The sequence below is a fragment of the Nicotiana tomentosiformis genome, chromosome 12, assembly GCF_000390325.3.
Source record: "Nicotiana tomentosiformis chromosome 12, ASM39032v3, whole genome shotgun sequence".
Classification (NCBI taxonomy): domain Eukaryota; kingdom Viridiplantae; phylum Streptophyta; class Magnoliopsida; order Solanales; family Solanaceae; genus Nicotiana; species Nicotiana tomentosiformis.
This window is the reverse complement of record NC_090823.1, coordinates 102987941-103006257: the sequence shown is the minus strand read 5'-3', so window position 1 is coordinate 103006257 and position 18317 is coordinate 102987941. Positions and strand designations below refer to the sequence as shown.

General features: G+C 39.6%; 1 protein-coding gene across 1 annotated transcript; it reads left to right on the top strand.

Moving 5' to 3' along the window:
• The first annotated feature begins 5200 nt into the window (after positions 1-5200).
• LOC138903148 (uncharacterized) lies at positions 5201-5656 on the top strand. The gene has a single exon (XM_070191069.1). It carries the CDS (start codon positions 5201-5203, stop codon positions 5654-5656), a length of 456 nt encoding a protein of 151 aa, XP_070047170.1.
• Positions 5657-18317: the final 12661 nt, after the last annotated feature.

Here is an 18317-nt window from a genome sequence, read left to right as displayed (position 1 = left end):
GGTTAGATTTGAGCCGCATGGAGGCAAAGTTTAAGGGAAAAGCTATTTTCGAGTGTTGAATTGGCCTAGTTGATGTAAGTGTCTTACCTAATTTCACGTGGGAGAATTATCCCTTAGGATTGGTATTGTTTGATTCAATTGTGCTAAGTGAAATCCGTGCACGCAAGGTGATGAGTGGGTACACGGGTTGTACATAGTATTTGATCGGTTTAGGCTACTTAGACTATTTTCATGTTGTAATTGAAATGCCCTATTATGTTGTAAACTCGCATAATCCAATTATCCTTAATTGCCTTAGTTGACTTGTTTAGTAGTTGTTCTACATCCTACGTGCTAAATTGCTCCCATGGTTTAATTGAACTTGTTGTCTCCCTTATTGTTACATGCTATTTCTTCATTGTTAATTATTATTGTCGAAGTAATTGTTCATGTTATTTCTTTACTTATTGATTTCCATTATTTGAGACTCCTTGTTTAATATTATTTTTTTTACTGTGAAGTTGGTTTTATCTAATATTGTGGATATACATTATTTCACTCATTGTCGAGCTATTTGGTGATGAAGTTGCAGAAGTCGTTAATACGTTGAGGCGATGTTGGTTATTGTTGAAACATCTATCTTATTGAGCATTTTTCATCCATTGTTGTTGTTGATATTCTCGTATACGTTGTGTTGGAGCCATGGGTTATTGTTGTGGACACATTGATATTATTGTTATTGGCAAGTCGTGATATATGGGCACTTGTGGTGCGAATTGTTATTGTGATATGATATTGACGCGCATGCGGCGGTATAAGGTTTGAGTTGATATGCATGTGGCGGCATAAGGTGGGACTTATATGTGTGTTGCTTGTAGGGGAACTACGTGAAGCCACGCGGTGTCATAAGCTGTGCTAAAGTGCATGTAGCTATTTTGGAAAAATTATTTTCAAAACCTATTTTCAAATGTAAGGCTCACGCGGCGGTATAAGAATAGATTATGATTGAAATTGAGTAATGTGAATACGATGCGGTACCTCGGTTTGATTTCATTATACACGACGCAGTACCTCGTTGTGTTTCTGGCTATTTATTTCATGTTGCAAAGTGTGGTGGAAGAAATATTTCTTGTTGCTCACTCTTTATCATTTTAGTAGTTGTAGTCCATACACGATCTTTGTATCACTTTAGATGTTTCTTTTATACTACTTCTATTGTTAACTTCCGGTACTAGTTCTTGCTATTATCTTGTTCTGTATCAATTGTTCTTCATTTTTCGTTACTTATCTGTATTACATTATTATATTGCCTATTTCATATCCTAGTAGGTGTCTTGACCTGGCCTCGTCACCACTCTACTGAGGTTAGGCTTGATACCTATTGGGTACCATTGTGGTGTACTCATACTATGCTTCTGAATATCTTTTTGTTCAGATCCAGGTACATCCGCTCATGCCGGTAGATAGAGATTTCCTACTAGCTGCTTTTACCGGAGACATCAAGGTATGCCTGCTCGGCATTCGCAGGCCTCAGAGTCACCTTCCCATATTTTCAGTACTGTTGTATTTCATTTTGGACAGTGATGTAGTAGTACTCTAGTTGCATTCTATAGACCTTATGACTCAGTTCCACCAGTTTTGGGGTGTGTACTTGTGAGATTATATTTTCAGATGGTTTTATCTATTTTTCAGGCGCTTGCAGTAACTTGTTATTATACATTTGCTTAGTTGTTGTTATTTGTTAGGCTTACCTAGTCGTAGAGACTAGGTGCCATCACGACATCCTTTGGAGGGAATTTGGGGTTGTGACACTTGTGCTTCGAGTTCGCGTAAAGGAGTTCGCGATTGCGAAGCTCTATACCACTGGTATTTGCATTTGCGTGGGATGGTCCGCGTTCGCAAAGGGAAGGGCGAGCTGGGGGGAGACCATACTATTGACCTTCGCGTTCGCGAAGGTCAGGCCAGCCAAGCCTTCGTGTTCGCGAGACTTGGATCGCCTTCGCGATGTGCAATCTTTCAGTGCCTTGGTTGTTTTGCCTTTGCGATCGCGAGGCTATTGTCGCGATCACGAAAAAGGAAAATCTGGGCAGTGTCTTTAGTAAAACAAGACTTAGGCCATTTTATCTTATTTTTATTTCCCTTGGCCGATTTTAGAGCTTCTTGGAGAGGGGTTTTCACCTAGCTATTGAAGGTAAGTGATTTCTATACAATGTAAGTTAAACACATAAATTATGGGTAGATTTTAACATGTAAAATGTGAAAATTTTAGGAGTTTGTTGAAAAACCTAGATTTTTTATAAAAATGAGATTAGACCATGAAAATGATTATAGAATTGGGCAGAAATTTTATATTTATGTTCGTGAGGTTATGGATAACAATTATTTACAAATATTTTCGGAATCCGGGCACGTGGTCCCGGCGGTGAATTTTAGAAAATTTCCAAATTGAGTTGGGTAATTACTCTAATAGTTAAATTATGAACTTTGGAGCAATTGTTGATTTGTTTGTAGTACCTTAGGCTAGTTTTGGATTGTTCGGCACTGACTTGAGGCTTTTATTGTGATTTGTGGATCGGAAGGTGGACGTGGAAATGAGGTAAGTCTCTTGCATAACCTTGTACGAGGAAATTAACCCCATAGGTGTTTAAATTGTTATTTGCTACTAATCGTGGGTGCTACGTACGTACGAAGTGACGAGAGTCCGTACGTAGCTAAAATTCATGTAATGTCCGGGTAGACATAGGGCTTCACCACATAATACTTGCAATATTTTAATTCATCTTGTTAGTTTAATTACTTGTATCAATAAGTAAAATTTGATTGAGGATTATGTTAGATCGAACTTCAATACTTAGAAATTTGGCTGAATGATTAATTATTGATGGAAAATTTTATAATTCCTTTATGGGATTGCCTTGGGTTGCAAACACGAAATTCATAGTCCGATGAGTTTCTCTATTCCTGTGGATCAGAGCCTTCTCTTGTTATGCTTATCATTTCTGTCTATTCTGTTTCAGACAGTAGTTTTAGGAAATTTTATATATTCTACTAGATGCCCGTGCACTTGTGACACCGGATTTTGGGGAGTCCTAGTGGTTATTCATGGTTTTTTATTATAAAATTCGCTAATTTACTCTCATGTTTAGTTTATATTTTACATTACTACGATCATCTATTATTTGCTTCGTTATTAACTAAAACCATTTACTTTAAAAATATTAAAACGAACAATTAAATGGATAATTCACCATTAGCTTATCTAGTGGCGACGTTGGGTGCCATCACAGCCTATAGTGGGAATTTGGTCGTGACAACTTGGTATCAGAGTACTAGGTTCACATAGGTATCACAAGTCATGAGCGGGCCTAAAAGAGTCATGCGGATCGGTGCTGAGACGTTTGTACTTATATTCGAGAGGCTATATGGTGTTAGAAAACTTCTTTTTCTTCATCTCATATCGTGCAGCTGATGTTTTGCTAAGTATATTTCTCTTATTCTCTCGCACATGGTGAGAACACGCGCGGTAGATGTACCCAACGGTGGAGGAGTTGCGACCCCTGTTGCTAAAGGCCGAGGCATGGGGAGGGCACCAGCTCCTGCTAGAGGACTAGGGCATTTTAGAGTTGCTCCTGTTGTACCACCAGTGGAGGATTCTGTCATTGAGGAGTAGGGTGAGGTGCCTGCAGCTGAGCCGTTTATGTCCGCACCTGGATTTCAGGAGGTCATGGGTCGTATGATGCGATTCATGGACTTTATGATGCAAGCTGGTTTATTTCCAGCAGACCCAACCACATCTCAGGCGAGAGGGGGAGCACAAACCCATGCCGCTCAGGCTCCAAGGCATGATGTTACTGTATATTATACCCAAGGTGCACTACCTTTGGGGGGGCTCAGCCAGTTGCAGCGGTTGTACCAGAGCCCTGTGACCATCGAGCCGCATAATCTGTTAGATATATGGACCAGACTGTATCCTCGTGCCTTTGGCGGTGAGCGACATGAGGACCCCTAGGATTTTATTAACCATTGCAGAGACATGCTGCACAACATGAGAGTATTGGAGTCCAACGGGGTGGACTTCACCACATTTCAGCTGGAGGGCAAGGCCCGTAGATGGTGGCAGTCCTACCTTCTTAGTAGACCAGCGGGTTCACCTCCCTTGACTTGGGACCAATTCACACGTCTCTTTCTGGAGAGATATATTCCACCCTCTCATATGGAAGGGCTACAAGGTCAGTTCGAGTGGCTCCAGTAGGGTCAGATATCTGTGACCGATTATGAGGTGAGGTTCTCTAAGTTGTCTTGCCATGCACTTATGATACTCCCCACCGATGCAGAGAGTGTGCAGAGGTTTATTGCGGGCTTGCATTATGGTATTCAGGTTACTATGGCTCGAGATGTTGAGATGAGGACTCCTAACGAGTAGGTTATGGAGATAGCTCGGCAGATTAGGGTATCCGCAACCACGGCCGATTGTATACATCGAGGGAGAGGAGGCATCGGCATTCTGGGGGGGGTTCAGCGGTGCCCCATCTGGAGGCGGAGGTCAGTTCGTGATGAGCCAGTCCAGCAGATCCACTTATTCAGCACTACCGCCTTCTCGGGATACACCAGTGCTGCCCTATTTCAGTGCCATTCTAGAGAGCTCCTACCGTCCACCGGCCATTCAGGTTTTTTTTCTAATGGGTATTCAGGTCCGCGAGGTCAGACTCAGGTCCAGTCATCTTCCGCACCGAGAGGTTGATATGAGTGTGGGGAGCTTGGTCATATGAAGAGATTTTTCCCCAGGCTTCGGGGTAAGGCAGTACAGCAGGGGCACCAAGACCATAAGCCCATGATCACAACACTAGCTGCCGCACCGACCGTCCGGCCTACCAGAGGCAGAGGGAAGGTTGGTAAAGGTCCCCCTAAGGTGGAGGCCAGCTAGGTGGTGCTCCAGCTAGCTTATATGCTTTTCTAGCCAGACTAGATGCACTAGCCTCAGATGCCGTGATCACATGTATTATTTCTGTCTACGGTAGTGATGCTTCAGTACTATTTGATCCAAGATATATATATTCATATGTTTCTTCCCTATTTTCTCATTATTAGATGTCTCTCGTGAGTCCTTAGGTGCTCATATATATGTTTCCATGCTAGTGGGCGATTTTGTTGTTGTGAATACCGCTCCTGTATTGTGACTTTCTGTGGTTATGATACCATAGCGGATCTTCTATTACTCAACATGACTGACTTTGAGGTCATCATGGGCATGGACTGGTTCTCTCCGTATCATGTCGTTCTTGATTTCCATGCCAAGACTGTCACCTTGGCGATGCCAGAGTTGCCTAGATTGGAGTTGAGGGGTTCATCTATCGGTGCATCTAGTCGAGTTATCTCTTTCTTGAAGGCACGACACATGGTTGAGAAGGGTTATTTGTCTTATTTGGCTTATGTTCGAGATACTACTACAGAGACTCCCATGATTGATTCATTGCCTGTGGTGCGGGAGTTCTCCGATATGTTTCCTTTTGATTTACGAGGCATGCCACCAGATCGTGATATCGATTTCACTATTGATTTGGTGCTAGGTACCCAACCTATCTCTATTTCACTATACCGCATGGCTTCAAAAGAGTTGAAGGAACAACTTGAAGAGTTGCTAGCGAAGGGGTTCGTCAGGCTGAGTGTGTCTCCTTAAGGTGCACCGGTATTATTTGTGAAAAAGAAGGATGGGAGTATTAGGATGTACATTGATTACCGCCAGTTGAATAAAGTTACCATTAAGAATAAGTACCTGTTGCCGTGTATTGATGATTTGTTTGACCAGTTGCAGGGTGCCAGGGTGTTCTCTAAGAATGACTTGAGATCTAGGTATCATCAACTGAAGATTCGTGCTTCCGATGTTCTGAAGACGGCTTTCCAGACTAGATATAGCCACTATGAGTTTCTAGTGATGTCTTTCGGCCTGAACAACACCCCGACGACGTTTATGGATTTGATGAACAGGTTGTCCATGCCATATCTTGACTCATTTGTCATTGATGACATATTGATCTACTCGCGTAGTATGGAAGAGCACGAGCAGCATTTAAGAGTTGTGCTTAGGACCTTGCGGGAACATAAGTTAGATGCTAAGTTTTCCAAGTGCGAGTTCTGGTTAGATTATGTGGCATTTTTTAGGCATGTTGTATCAGGTGAGGGTAGTAAGGTAGATCCCACGAAGATCGAAGCAGTCCAGAGTTGCCCTCGTCCTACCACAGCGACCGAGATCAAGAGTTTCTTGGGGTTAGCAGGTTATTATCGTCAGCTTGTGAAGGGCTTCTCATCTATTACAGCACCTTTGACTAGGTTGACCCAGAAGGGTGCTCCATTCCGATGGTCCATTGATTGCGAGGCATGCTTTCAGAATCTCAAGACCGCCTTGACTACATCACTGGTGTTAGTGTTTCCTTCCTGTTCAGAGATTTATATTATGTATTGATATGCTTCATGCGTTAGTTTGGGTTTTGTATTAATGCAGGATGGGTGAGTTATTTCATATGTTTCACGTCAGCTGAAGCCCCACGAGAAGAATTACCCCATATATGATTTGGAGTTGGCCGCGATAGTTCATGTTCTCAAGATTTGGAGGCATTATCTTTATGGGGTATCCTGTGAGATTTACACCGATCATCATAGCTTGCAGCATTTGTTTAAGCAGATGGATCTAAATTTGAGGCAACGCATGTGGCTTGAGTTACTGAAGGACTATGATATTACCATCTTTTACCATCTGGGCAAGGCGGATGTGGTTGTGGATGCCTTGAGCAGAAAGGCTGAGAGGCCATTCATTTCAGCACAGGAGAGGCCATTGGCTTTGGACATTTAGTCCTTGGCTAACAGACTTGTGAGGTTGGATATTGCAGAGCCCAGTCGAGTTCTTGCATGTGTTGTGTCTTATTCTTCATTATTTGAGCGGATCAAGGCTCGTCAATACGATGATTCGCACTTGCTGGTTCTTAGAGAGACCGTACTACGGGATGGTGCCAAGGAGGTTACTATCGGTGAGGATGGTGTTCTGCGACTCCAGGGTTGCCTACATGTTCCTAATGTTGATGGCTTGAGGGAGAAGATTCTAGAGGAGGCCCATAATTCTCGATATTCTATTCATCCAGGTGCTACAAAGATGTATCGCGACTTGAGGCAGCATTATTGGTGGCGGCGGATGAAGAAGGACATAGTTAAGTATGTAGCGAGATGTCTAAATTGCCAGCAGATTAAGTTTGAGCAACAAAGGCTTGGTGGCCTACTCCGGCAGATGGTTATACCGGACTCGAAATGGGAGCAGATCACTATGGACTTTATAGTTGGGTTATCGCGGATGTTGAGGAAGTTTGATGTCGTTTGGGTCATTATCGACAGGCTGACCAAGTCGGCACACTTTATTCCTGCTGTGAATACGTACTCTTCAGAGAGATTGGCCCAAATTTACATTCAGGAGATTGTCCGATTACATGGTGTGCCTATTTCCATCATATCAGATAGAGGCCCTCAGTTCACTTCGCATTTCTGGAGAGCAGTATACAATGAGTTGGGTACCCTAGTAGAGCTCAACACAGACTTTCATTCACAGACCGACGGGTAGTTGGAGCACAAAGTTCAGATCCTAGAGGATATGCTCAGAGTATGTGTGATTGACTTTGGAGGGCAGTGGGGTCGATTCTTGACATTGGCTGAGTTTGCTTATAACAACAGTTATTAGTCCAGCATCGAGATTGCTCCATTTGAGGATTTATATGGTTGGCGATGTCATTCGCTCATCAGATGGTTTGAGCTCGGCGAGGCTAGGTTATATGGCACTGATTTAGTGAAGGATGCCTTGGAGAAGGTAAAGTTGATTCAGGAGCGGCTTCGCGCAACACAGTCCAGACAGAAGAGTTACGTGGATCAGAAGATGCGTGATTTATCATTTATGGCAGGCGAGAAGGTTCTCTTGAAGGTCTCGCCGATGAAAGGTATCATGAGGTTCGGGAAGAAGGGCAAGCTGAGTCCGAGGTTTATTGGTCCATTTGAGGTGTTGAGGCGAGTTGGGGAGATTGCTTATGAGCTTGCTTTGCCTCCCAGTCTATTGGGAGTTCATCTATGTATCTATGCTTCGGAAGTACCGTGTTGACAGGTCGCATATGTTAGATTACAGCACGATTCAGTTAGATGAGAGTGTGGGTTATGAGAAAGAGCCAGTTGCTATTATTGACAAGCAGGTTCGCCAGTAGAGGTCCAAGAAGATTATACGGTAAAGGTCAAGTGGAGGGGTCAACCAGTTGAGGAAGCAACTTGTGATACCGAGGAGCATATACGGAGCAGATATCCGCACTTATTCAGCACTCCAGGTATGATTCTAAACCTGTTCGAGGACGAACATTTGTTCAAGAGGTGGAGAATGTAATGACTCGACCAGTCATTTTTCCTTCTAGATCCTCATTTCCCTAATTAAGACTCCTCGCATGTGCTTTTACTATTTTATAACTTGCGGGGATGGTTGATTTGGGTTTGGAAGTGTTCGGGTTAAAATCAGAATACTTAGTTCCTTAATAGTGGCCTAAGATGGCCAAGTCTGACTTGGGTAAACATTTTGAGTAAATGACCTCAGAATCAGAATTTAATGGTTCCAATAGGTTCGTATGATGATTTTGTACTTGGGTGTGTGTTCGGATCGATTTTCGGGTGATCCGGGAGCATTTCAGCGCTTAATTTTGAAAGTTGGTTCATTGAGGGTTTTCTAGTTCCTTAAATTTGGTTTGGAGTAGACGTTGGTATTATCAAAGTACGTTTGAGATTCCGAGCCTGGGAATAGGTCCATATGGTGATTTATGACTTGTACACAAAATTTGGTGTCAAACTAAGTTGTCTAAGTATGATTCGACGCGTTCGGAGTAAGTTAAAAAGCTTGAAGTTCATATGTTGATTCAATTTGATTTTGGGGTGCGATTCTTAGTTTCGTTGTTATTTTATGTGTTTTGAGGGTTCGAACATGTATGTATTATGTTTATGGACTTGTTGGTGCAATTGGACGGGGTCCCGAGTGGCTCGGGTGAGTTTCGGACCACCCGGAATTGAGTTCAAAATTCTGCTATTTGTTGTTCTCGTTTCCTTCTTCGTGAACGCGGAGAAGGCCTCGCCTTCACGATGAAGGAAATTGGGCTGGGGAAATTTGTTCTTCGCGTTCGCATAAAGGATTTCGCGATCACGAAGCTCTGGGCCACTAGTCTTCGCATTCATGTGGGATGGTCCGTGTTTGCGAAGGGAAGGGCGAGTTGGGGAAAAACTAGGTTATTGATCTTCGCGTTCGCGAAGAGGCCCTCGTGTTCGCGAAGGTCAGGCCAGGCAAGCCTTCTCGTTCGCGAGCCTTGGATCGCATTCACGATGTGCAATCTTTCAGCGCCTTGGCTACTTTGCCTTAGCGATCGCGAAGAAGGAAAATCTGGGCAATGTCTTTATTAAAACAGGACTTAGGCTAGTTTCTCTCATTTTCATTTCCCTTAGCCGATTTTGGAGCTTCTTGGAGAGGGGTTTTTACCTAGCTATTGAAGGTAAGTGATTTCTATACAATGTAAGCTAAACACATAGATTATGGGTAGATTTTAACATGTAAAATGTGAAAAATTTAGGAGTTTGTTGAAAAATCTAAGTTTTTGATAAAAATGAGATTAGACCACGAAAATGATTATAGAATTGGGTAAAAATTATATATTTGTGTTCGTGAGGTTATGGGTAATAATTATTTAAAAAGAAATCTGGAATTCTAGCACACGGGGGCCCCGGGGTGAATTTTAGGAACCTTCCAAATTGGGTTAGGTAATTACTCTAATAGTTAAGTTATGAACTTTTGAGCAATTATTGATTAGTTTGCACAACCCTTGGCTAGTTTTGTATTGTTCGGCACCGACTTAAGGCTTGTAGTGTGATTTGTGGATCGGAGGGTAGACTTGGAAACGAGGTAAGTCTCTTGACTAACCTTGTAGTAGGAAATTAACCCCATAGGTGTTTAAATTGTTATTTGCTACTAATTGTGGGTGCTACATACGCACGAAGTGACGAGAGCCCGTACGTAGCTAAAATTCTTGTTATGTCCGGGTAGACATAGGGATTTACCGCACAATACTTGCACCATTTGAATTCATCTTGTTAGTTTAATTACTTGTATCAATAAGTAAAATTTGATCGAAGATTAATTTTGACCGAACTTCACTACTTAGAGATTTGGCAGAATGATTAATTATTGATGGAAAAAATTATAATTCCTTTATGGGCTTGCCTTAGGTTGCAAATACGAAATTGATAGTCCAATGAGTTTCTCTATTCCTATGGATTGGGCCGAACGCCTCGACAATACTTATAGATATAATGTTATGCATCCATGGATTGGGGCATACAACCTCGCTAACACGATTGTTATGAATTGGGTCGTACGACCTCGGTATAACTCGTGTGTGTTTTCTCTAGGAGTCTGATTATACTCGATATATCCTTCTTGACTTGAGAATTTGTAAATACATGTTGGCCCTTGAGATTAGCATGTGATATTGGGGACTTTAATTTTTTTTTAAAGAATCATTTAAATTATTGCCTCTTATTCTATTATTGCTGTTGTATTTCATGCCTATTTATAATTCTTGCACATTATGTATATTGACCACTAGTAAGTGTCGATGTTGACCCCTCGTTACTATTTTTTCGGGGTTAAACTAGATACTTATTGGGTACACGTTATTTACGTACTTACGCTACACTTCTGCACATATTGTACAGGTTCTGAGGCAGGTACATCTAGAGTTCGTCCAGGCGCGCATCCGCAATACCCGGAGGCCTAGTGGTGAGCTCCTTCTCATGCTCCGTTCTGCAGCACCCGGAGCCTTCTCATGTTATGCTTATCATTTCTGTTTATTCTATTTCAGAGAGTAGTTTTAGGGAGTTTTGTATATTCTACTTGATACTCGTGCACTTGTGACACCAAGTTTTGGGGAGTCCTGGTGGATATTCATGGTTTTTTATTATAAAATTCGCTACTTTACTCTCATGTTTAGTTTATGTTTTACATTACTATGATCATCTATTATTTGCTTTGTTATTAAATAGAACCAATGACTTTAAAAATATTAAAATGAATAATTAAATGGATAGTTCACTGTTGGCTTATCTAGTGGCGACGTTGGATGCTATCACGACCTATAGTGAAAATTTGGTTGTGACAGTTACGCTATTCTTCTTTTTATAGGTAGAGAAGGTGACCATCGGTTAATTCCCACTTTTCATCAAAGTGAGTTAGGGGGGAGTTATAACCATAATTAACTTCCCCTAATTTTATCCAAATACTAATTTAGCAAAATATATTTATTAAACCAAAATATTTCATAAGCCACACGTGGGCCATATTTTACATTTCTTGGCGCTAGTCTTTCATTATTAACTTTATAAAATTTTGTATTCCAGTTACACGTATAATGATATAAAAAATATTTTACTATTAAATCACTTTAAAATAGTAATGTTAGAGAATGATAGTCATGTGAGCACAACTAGTAACTATATTACGGTGAGATAGATATGATCGGATTTCTGCTAAGGCGTTCAGAATTTCTTTTTTAAAGAGACTATGTTCAATGGGAACTGAACTAGTAACCTAATAAATATTTTGAACACCCTTATCATTAATCTATGCTTTTGTGATATGTGAAAGGGATTCAAAATATATTACATACAGATATAAATCGAATTTTATCTTATATGTACAGTATAATTTTCTGATGAAGGAGGTTCGAGTGAATCCCTTCCGCCTTCTAAATTCGGCCCTGTCCTCCATGCTTAATTAAATATTTCGGGTTTGAGTCCTAAGAATATATATTTGTTTGATGGGAAGGATTTTCCCCAAGAATTTTGTATAATTTAAAGGCAGAATGGCCTAAATGACACTTATACTTGAGCCACTTTGTCATGTCGGTTCCTAAACATAGAAGTTTGCCAATTGAACACTTACACGCATTCAAACTGTGAATAATAAATATTTATCCTATGTGGCTGATCCTATGTGTCATATTTGGCTTTAATGCATGATTCACACGCCTGTAAGGGGGGTGAAGGCAGTTTTAAAAGCCCTAACGGTAATAATGTGGCATATTTAACAGCCATCTTCTTCTTTCTACCTTATTCTCCATTGTTGAACATTATAAAAGCTGATTTCTATCCAAATCTTATGCCTTCTTTTTTCTTTGTTAGCTTCAACAGTGCAAAATAATTTTTTTTTTGCTGGGATTCTTCATTGCCCATAAAATGTTTCCATCTCATTTTTTTCTTCTTCTCCGGCAAGAAATAAGCTATTGCCGCGTCTTCTCCTTTAGCAATAAAGAAGGAACCTTTGTGTTGTTGTGGACTTGCTGCAGATCTTAAAATGTCACGAACACCCACCAATCCCGAAAGAAGGTTCCTAGCCTACCGAAGATATGAGATTGGTGAAGGTTGTGACTTTTTTTAATAGGTTGATCATGCGATTGAGGAAGAACACTACAAGACTCTTCTTGCGGGTCTTATTAAGAAGAGTGATCGATGCCATTGTCAGAGAAGACAAGGAAGGTCGATGTTCAGAGTTGTTGCTATTATAATTGTGGTTGTAGTTGTTCTAATGTTAGCTCTTATGTTATGTGTTTAGGATTGATAGTGTACTTTATTATTTCTTGGGTTTAGGCTACATATTTTGTGTTGATGTAAAAAATAATTCATGGAATATATTGACAAAGGTTCCATTACGGCAACAAGTACATGAACTACTAATATCATGGCATGTTATAGGCAGTTAATAAAACATCCAAAATAAGAAAGTTGCTTTACAAAATATTGTCTACGATAGGCAGTCAACAAAAACATACATAATGAGTATCTTTACAAAATATTGTCTACCACAGGCAGTCAACAAAAATATCCATGATTAAGTCTTCAAAATATCAGTTGAGCACTTCAATTAATGTCTGTTGTGGCTTGGTTGCTTGGTGTGGATTGTGCCATTGGTGTAGCTTGAGTGGTTGTAGCAGAGTTTGACCTTCTGTAACTCTGTTCTTGCAGTTGCCTTTGTATAACTGCAACTCGACCCTTCCACTTTAGCCTAAGGGGTTTGAACCTAAGTTCAATGTTGGTAGGGGCAGAACTTATGAGTGTAGAAGGATTGTATACTACTCTGTCAGTAATTCCAGACAGCACAACGATAAAAGATTGTGAGTGAGGGATTATCTAGTAAACCATATATGTTGATTGTGTAATTAAGTGAAAATATTTACTCTTTGTATCACAGTGCCACTTGAAGCAAATAGCACACCATATCATGCTGCATTTGGTCTCTTAGACCCTGCATTTGCTTATTGAGACCCAATTATCAGAGTCCAGTCCTCTCTCCCTACTTCTTTCGTTATTGTTCATTATTTTCATAGCTTAGTTTACTGGCTTTATTATTTTTCGCTCACTGCCTTCCTTGTTTATCATATTTTGTTCTCATATATTTAACACTCATATATTAGATTGTGTACTTTACTTTCATGCTCTAACATTACATGAAACATAGGAAAACTTTAACTAATATAGGACTTAAGGAAATTAATTAGTAATTAATCTTTGTCCCTGTTAATTATAGTTTGCTCATTTTGTATACTCACCTTTTCATTAAGATTTTTGAAGCTCGGGCCTTTAATAAAAAAAAACAGCAACCCGTTTTCGAAAGAAAATCAAAAAAGAATCGTTGGATTTTACTAACATGGAATGCAATCAATTTTCTCATAAAAGCAATAAGGTACTGTCGTCTCAAATGAATTTTCAAAGACTCCCTTCTTCAGAATCTCTTGAAAACCAAGGTACATTTAAAAATTATTTTCTTAGAAACAACTCTTAAAATTACTCTAGCATCTATCTTTCAAAATACTTACTTTCATAACTAATAATTACAAGCCTTAAAATCTAGACCGTTTTCAAAACTCTCTTAACCTTCAATAATTCTTTTATAATTCTACACCCTTCTTAAGTCTTACGCATTCCCTTTAGTATATAGTGAGTCCTGCCTTAGTAATAATTAAGCATAGTATAAATAACCGAGCCCTTAAAATCAGTCTAAGTCCTATGGAGCTACCTCAGGTCATCACCTCTTCTAGGTTCATTGGTCTTCCTTTTTGGACCTCTAGCAACATTAGTTGATTGTTGTGTGCTTGGATCAGTGATTGGTTGAGTGAAGATGCCACTTTCCATATTTAAAGCTGATGTTGTTGATCCAGCTGCTGCTACTGATGCACTTCTAGCTGCTGTTGTTGATGCACTTCCACTAGTTCCAGCCCTTCCACCTGATGTTGTTGATGAAGCATTTGCAGCAGTTTCACCTCCAACTGAACTAGTTCCAGCCCTTCCCCCTTGGTTTCTCTGCATACACATAACAAAACAAATACTAGTAATTGAATTCATCTGATAATGACCACAAAGAATATTAATATTTACTGTTGATGGACATCCTTTCTTGTTATGTCCAAGAGTATTGCACAAAGAACATCTCATTTGTCTCCCTATCCTTGAACCCTTCCCAAACTTCTTCTTTGGTTCATCAACAACTTTTCTCCTTTTTTTTCTTTGGCCTTCCTGGCATTGCAGTTATAACAGGTGGCTCAATAGCTGGCAGTGTGCTTTTTGGCCACAAATTCATACAAGTTAAAGGTTGAATGAATCTGATGTATGCCTTAAGGTAGGTGTCCTTCCTATACCAATGGTCAACATATGGCCCAACCTCATAGTTCTTATAATGCATTGTTGTAATTGCATGTGCACATGGAATTACTTTGAGTTGCCATGATCTACAAGTACAGGAACACCTCCTAAAGTCAATAACATGTTTATATGGTCCATCCTGGATCTCATACCCTGTTTCACCATTAAATTTGACTTTACATTTGGCTGCCCTTTGAGCATTCTCTCCAAGTATTTCCATAGCCATGGGTGATATATGACCTATCCATTTTCCAGAAAACTCTCTCATGCTATTCATCTTCTCCATACACTTGATTCTAATTTCCTCTAACATAGTAATGATAGATTTGTGCCTAGCTACCAATATCCAACTATTAAATATCTCACACATGTTGTTCTCCACTACATCACACTTACTATGTTCTTTGAATTATGCCCTACAACATGTCTCCTTGTTGTATTTCAGTAAGTCTTGAACAATATCTCCCCCCAGCTGGTCCATTTCATCCAACTTTTTGCTAAAGTAAACTTCAAATGTAGCTCTTACATACTGCCAGAATTTTTTTCTTCTTTCCTCACCAAGCCAAGTTTGCTTCCAATTAGCCCAGATATGTCTAGCACACCACCTCATCTCAGCATTTGGCAATAACTGAGTTATGGCTAGATAAAGACCCTACAATCAACAACATTATATTGTTATAACTTAAACATAAATGAAAATAATTACACTTTAAAGACAAAGTGTTAGAAACCATACCCTCTGCATATCAGACATGACTATCAGTCCTTCTCCTTCAGATTCTGTCAAGTTTAGATCATGCTTAAGACATCTGATAAACCAAGACCATGTATCCTTTGATTCCTTTTCAACTACTACCCAAGCCACATGGTACATTTGATTATTTTCATCCTTGGAAATGCATGAAAGCGGTTCACCTTTACATGTTCCCTTTAGGAATGCACCGTCAAAGCCAATTATATTTCTGCACCCTTCTAACCATCCAGTTTTTAATGCTTCAAGACAGACATAAATGCCCATAAACACCTCCTTGCCAGGTTCTGCATTTTTAGATGTCCCTATCACTACAGTAGTTTCAGGATTAGTAGACTTTTAGCATTTCTGCATAATCATGAAGCTTAGCAAATTATTTCTTGTAATCACCCATATTTTCCTTCATAACTATCATTTTTGCTCTCCTGCAGGAAGTTTTACTCACATACAGACCATATGCTTTCCTAATTAAGGCTTGAATTTGATGAAGCTTAATTTGAGGCTCACTAATTATTCTATCTTTGAAGTTATTTGTAATCCATGGTGAGTTACACATCTTGTTCCTTGTCTTCTTGAAGCATTTGTGGACAGGGTAGTATGTAATCACCCTAAAATTCCTGGTGCTACTTTCTATGCTGCCAAGGATATGCCATGGACAACCTTTCTTTGTGCAGTTTGCCCTAACCTTTTCCCTCTCATTCGGTTTCAACTTAAGGTTCACACCTTTTTGAATAGAATATGTCTGCAATGCCTTCCTAAACTGTACAACATTCTCAAATATTATATACAGTTCAAATAATATTTTTTTGCATCTTGTGTCAAAGTAGACCTTTTTACTTGGATTCCTAGCTGGTGTATCCCTTACTTCATCAGTGCCAACAAGTTCTCTTTCATCATCACTACACTCACTACCTGGATCTAAGCTATCAAAATATTGGTCATCCCCTCCTAGTTTCCCTTCATATTTTCCCATTTTGTTCTTATGCATATCTTCAAAACCAGAATCTATACCAACTTGACCATATGGTATCTCATCTATATTTACTTGGGCATCCTTCTTTCTGTTGATTTTAGACTGTATAATTTCAACTAAATCATCTTCCAAATCACTACATTCTTCAATATTCTCATCTATCTCAAACAGTGAGTCGGACCCTTCAGAATCATCAAAGTCCTCATCAAAATCAGATTATGATGTTTGAAGGTGATAGGATGAGAAGTTATTACCTTCACCTTCATCTGATTCTTCTATCTCTCCATTTATATCTGTCTCTTTACCCTTGTCTTTGTCATTTTCAGTCCTATTTATTAGGAGGTGACACATCAGCCCTAACATTTAACTCACTATTATGGACAATACAAACATCAGTAAAGTCACCACCTTTCAATGTATTAAGAAACTTTAACACATCGGCATCTGTTTTTAAAATGTAATAACCACCCCTTTTGTTAACTTTGCATCCAAACAAATCAACTTCTAAAAATCCTAAGTCCCTAGCAAACCTGTGAAACAACATAATATGCAGCTCATCAACATCAACTGTAGCTAATTGAGGACAAAGTAGTCCATTTGCATACCTTAGGTCAGGATCCGATACAAAATTACCACTGTGGTGGATTTGTAGGTTAACTAGGCTTGAAGCCATTTTCTTCTCATACCTGCAAAGTAACAAAAAAAGCAGTGTTATCAATTACTATTTGTTATCAAAAATTGCACCTTTACACAACTCCATAAACAAACCAACAAAAAAGACTGATTTTTAAGTAAAAAAGCTTCCAAGATTCCTTTTTCATCCCCACAATACCTTATAATATTCAAAAATACTCTGGTGAACCACTAACAAGAAGGAGACCCAACAAACTTCACAAAAAAAATGCATAAACCTAAGATGAAATTCTACTTTGCAAAAAAACCCAAAAACTAAACGGAATAACCAAATATGCCATTACATACATGACACTACATTAAAAAGGGATTTCACTCCAACATGTAACGAAACACAGCAAAAGCCCCATATATTGAGGAAAACTAAACAACAATTATGACATAAATCAGTCTTCCTCTAAAAACCCTAAACGGAGCAAAAGCCCCATATATTGAGAGAAATAAAGATCAATAAAGACAAAATATGAAGAACAGGTGAAGAAACTTACCCCACAAACTTCGATATCAACTGCAATGATGAAAATCCCGGCAACGATGGCGGAGAAGAGAGGAGAGACTCACTGTTGTTCGATACTTTCTAAGCCCTAACTACGCGGGTAATTGGAAAATGAGGGAAAAATTTGGTTTTTTTTTTGGGGGGGGGGGGGGGTTTAAATAATCCTTTCACGTTTTATTTTCCTATGTGGCCATAATAAGTGACTTGGAGCCTACGTGGTTTAATTTTATTGACGTGGCGTCCAACGTGTAGACGTTTGTATTACACAGCCTGACAACGTCCTGTCATAAGCGTTTATTATTTACGGTTTGAATGAGTGTAAGTGTTCAATTGATAAACTTTTAAGTTTGGAACCGGCATATAAAGTGTCACAAGTACATGTGTCATTTAGACCATTCAGCCTAATTTAAATTTTAACTCTTTTGGAGGACTAAATTCACAAAGTACACCCCAAAATAAAAAACATGAAGTTGATATGATAAATGCCAGCCGACCACTCTCGAAGCCGTTTGTTTTCATGCCTTCCCAAAACAACCGGCCCAGTCTTCAGGTTTTTTACTTTCCTTTTTGAAAATTTGCACTCACTTTTTATTTATTACGTGGTGAAGGAGGAATCCCCAATTCACGTGCTGTACTGTTAACCACCTTTTATTATTACACTCACTGTCCCTTTTCCCCCA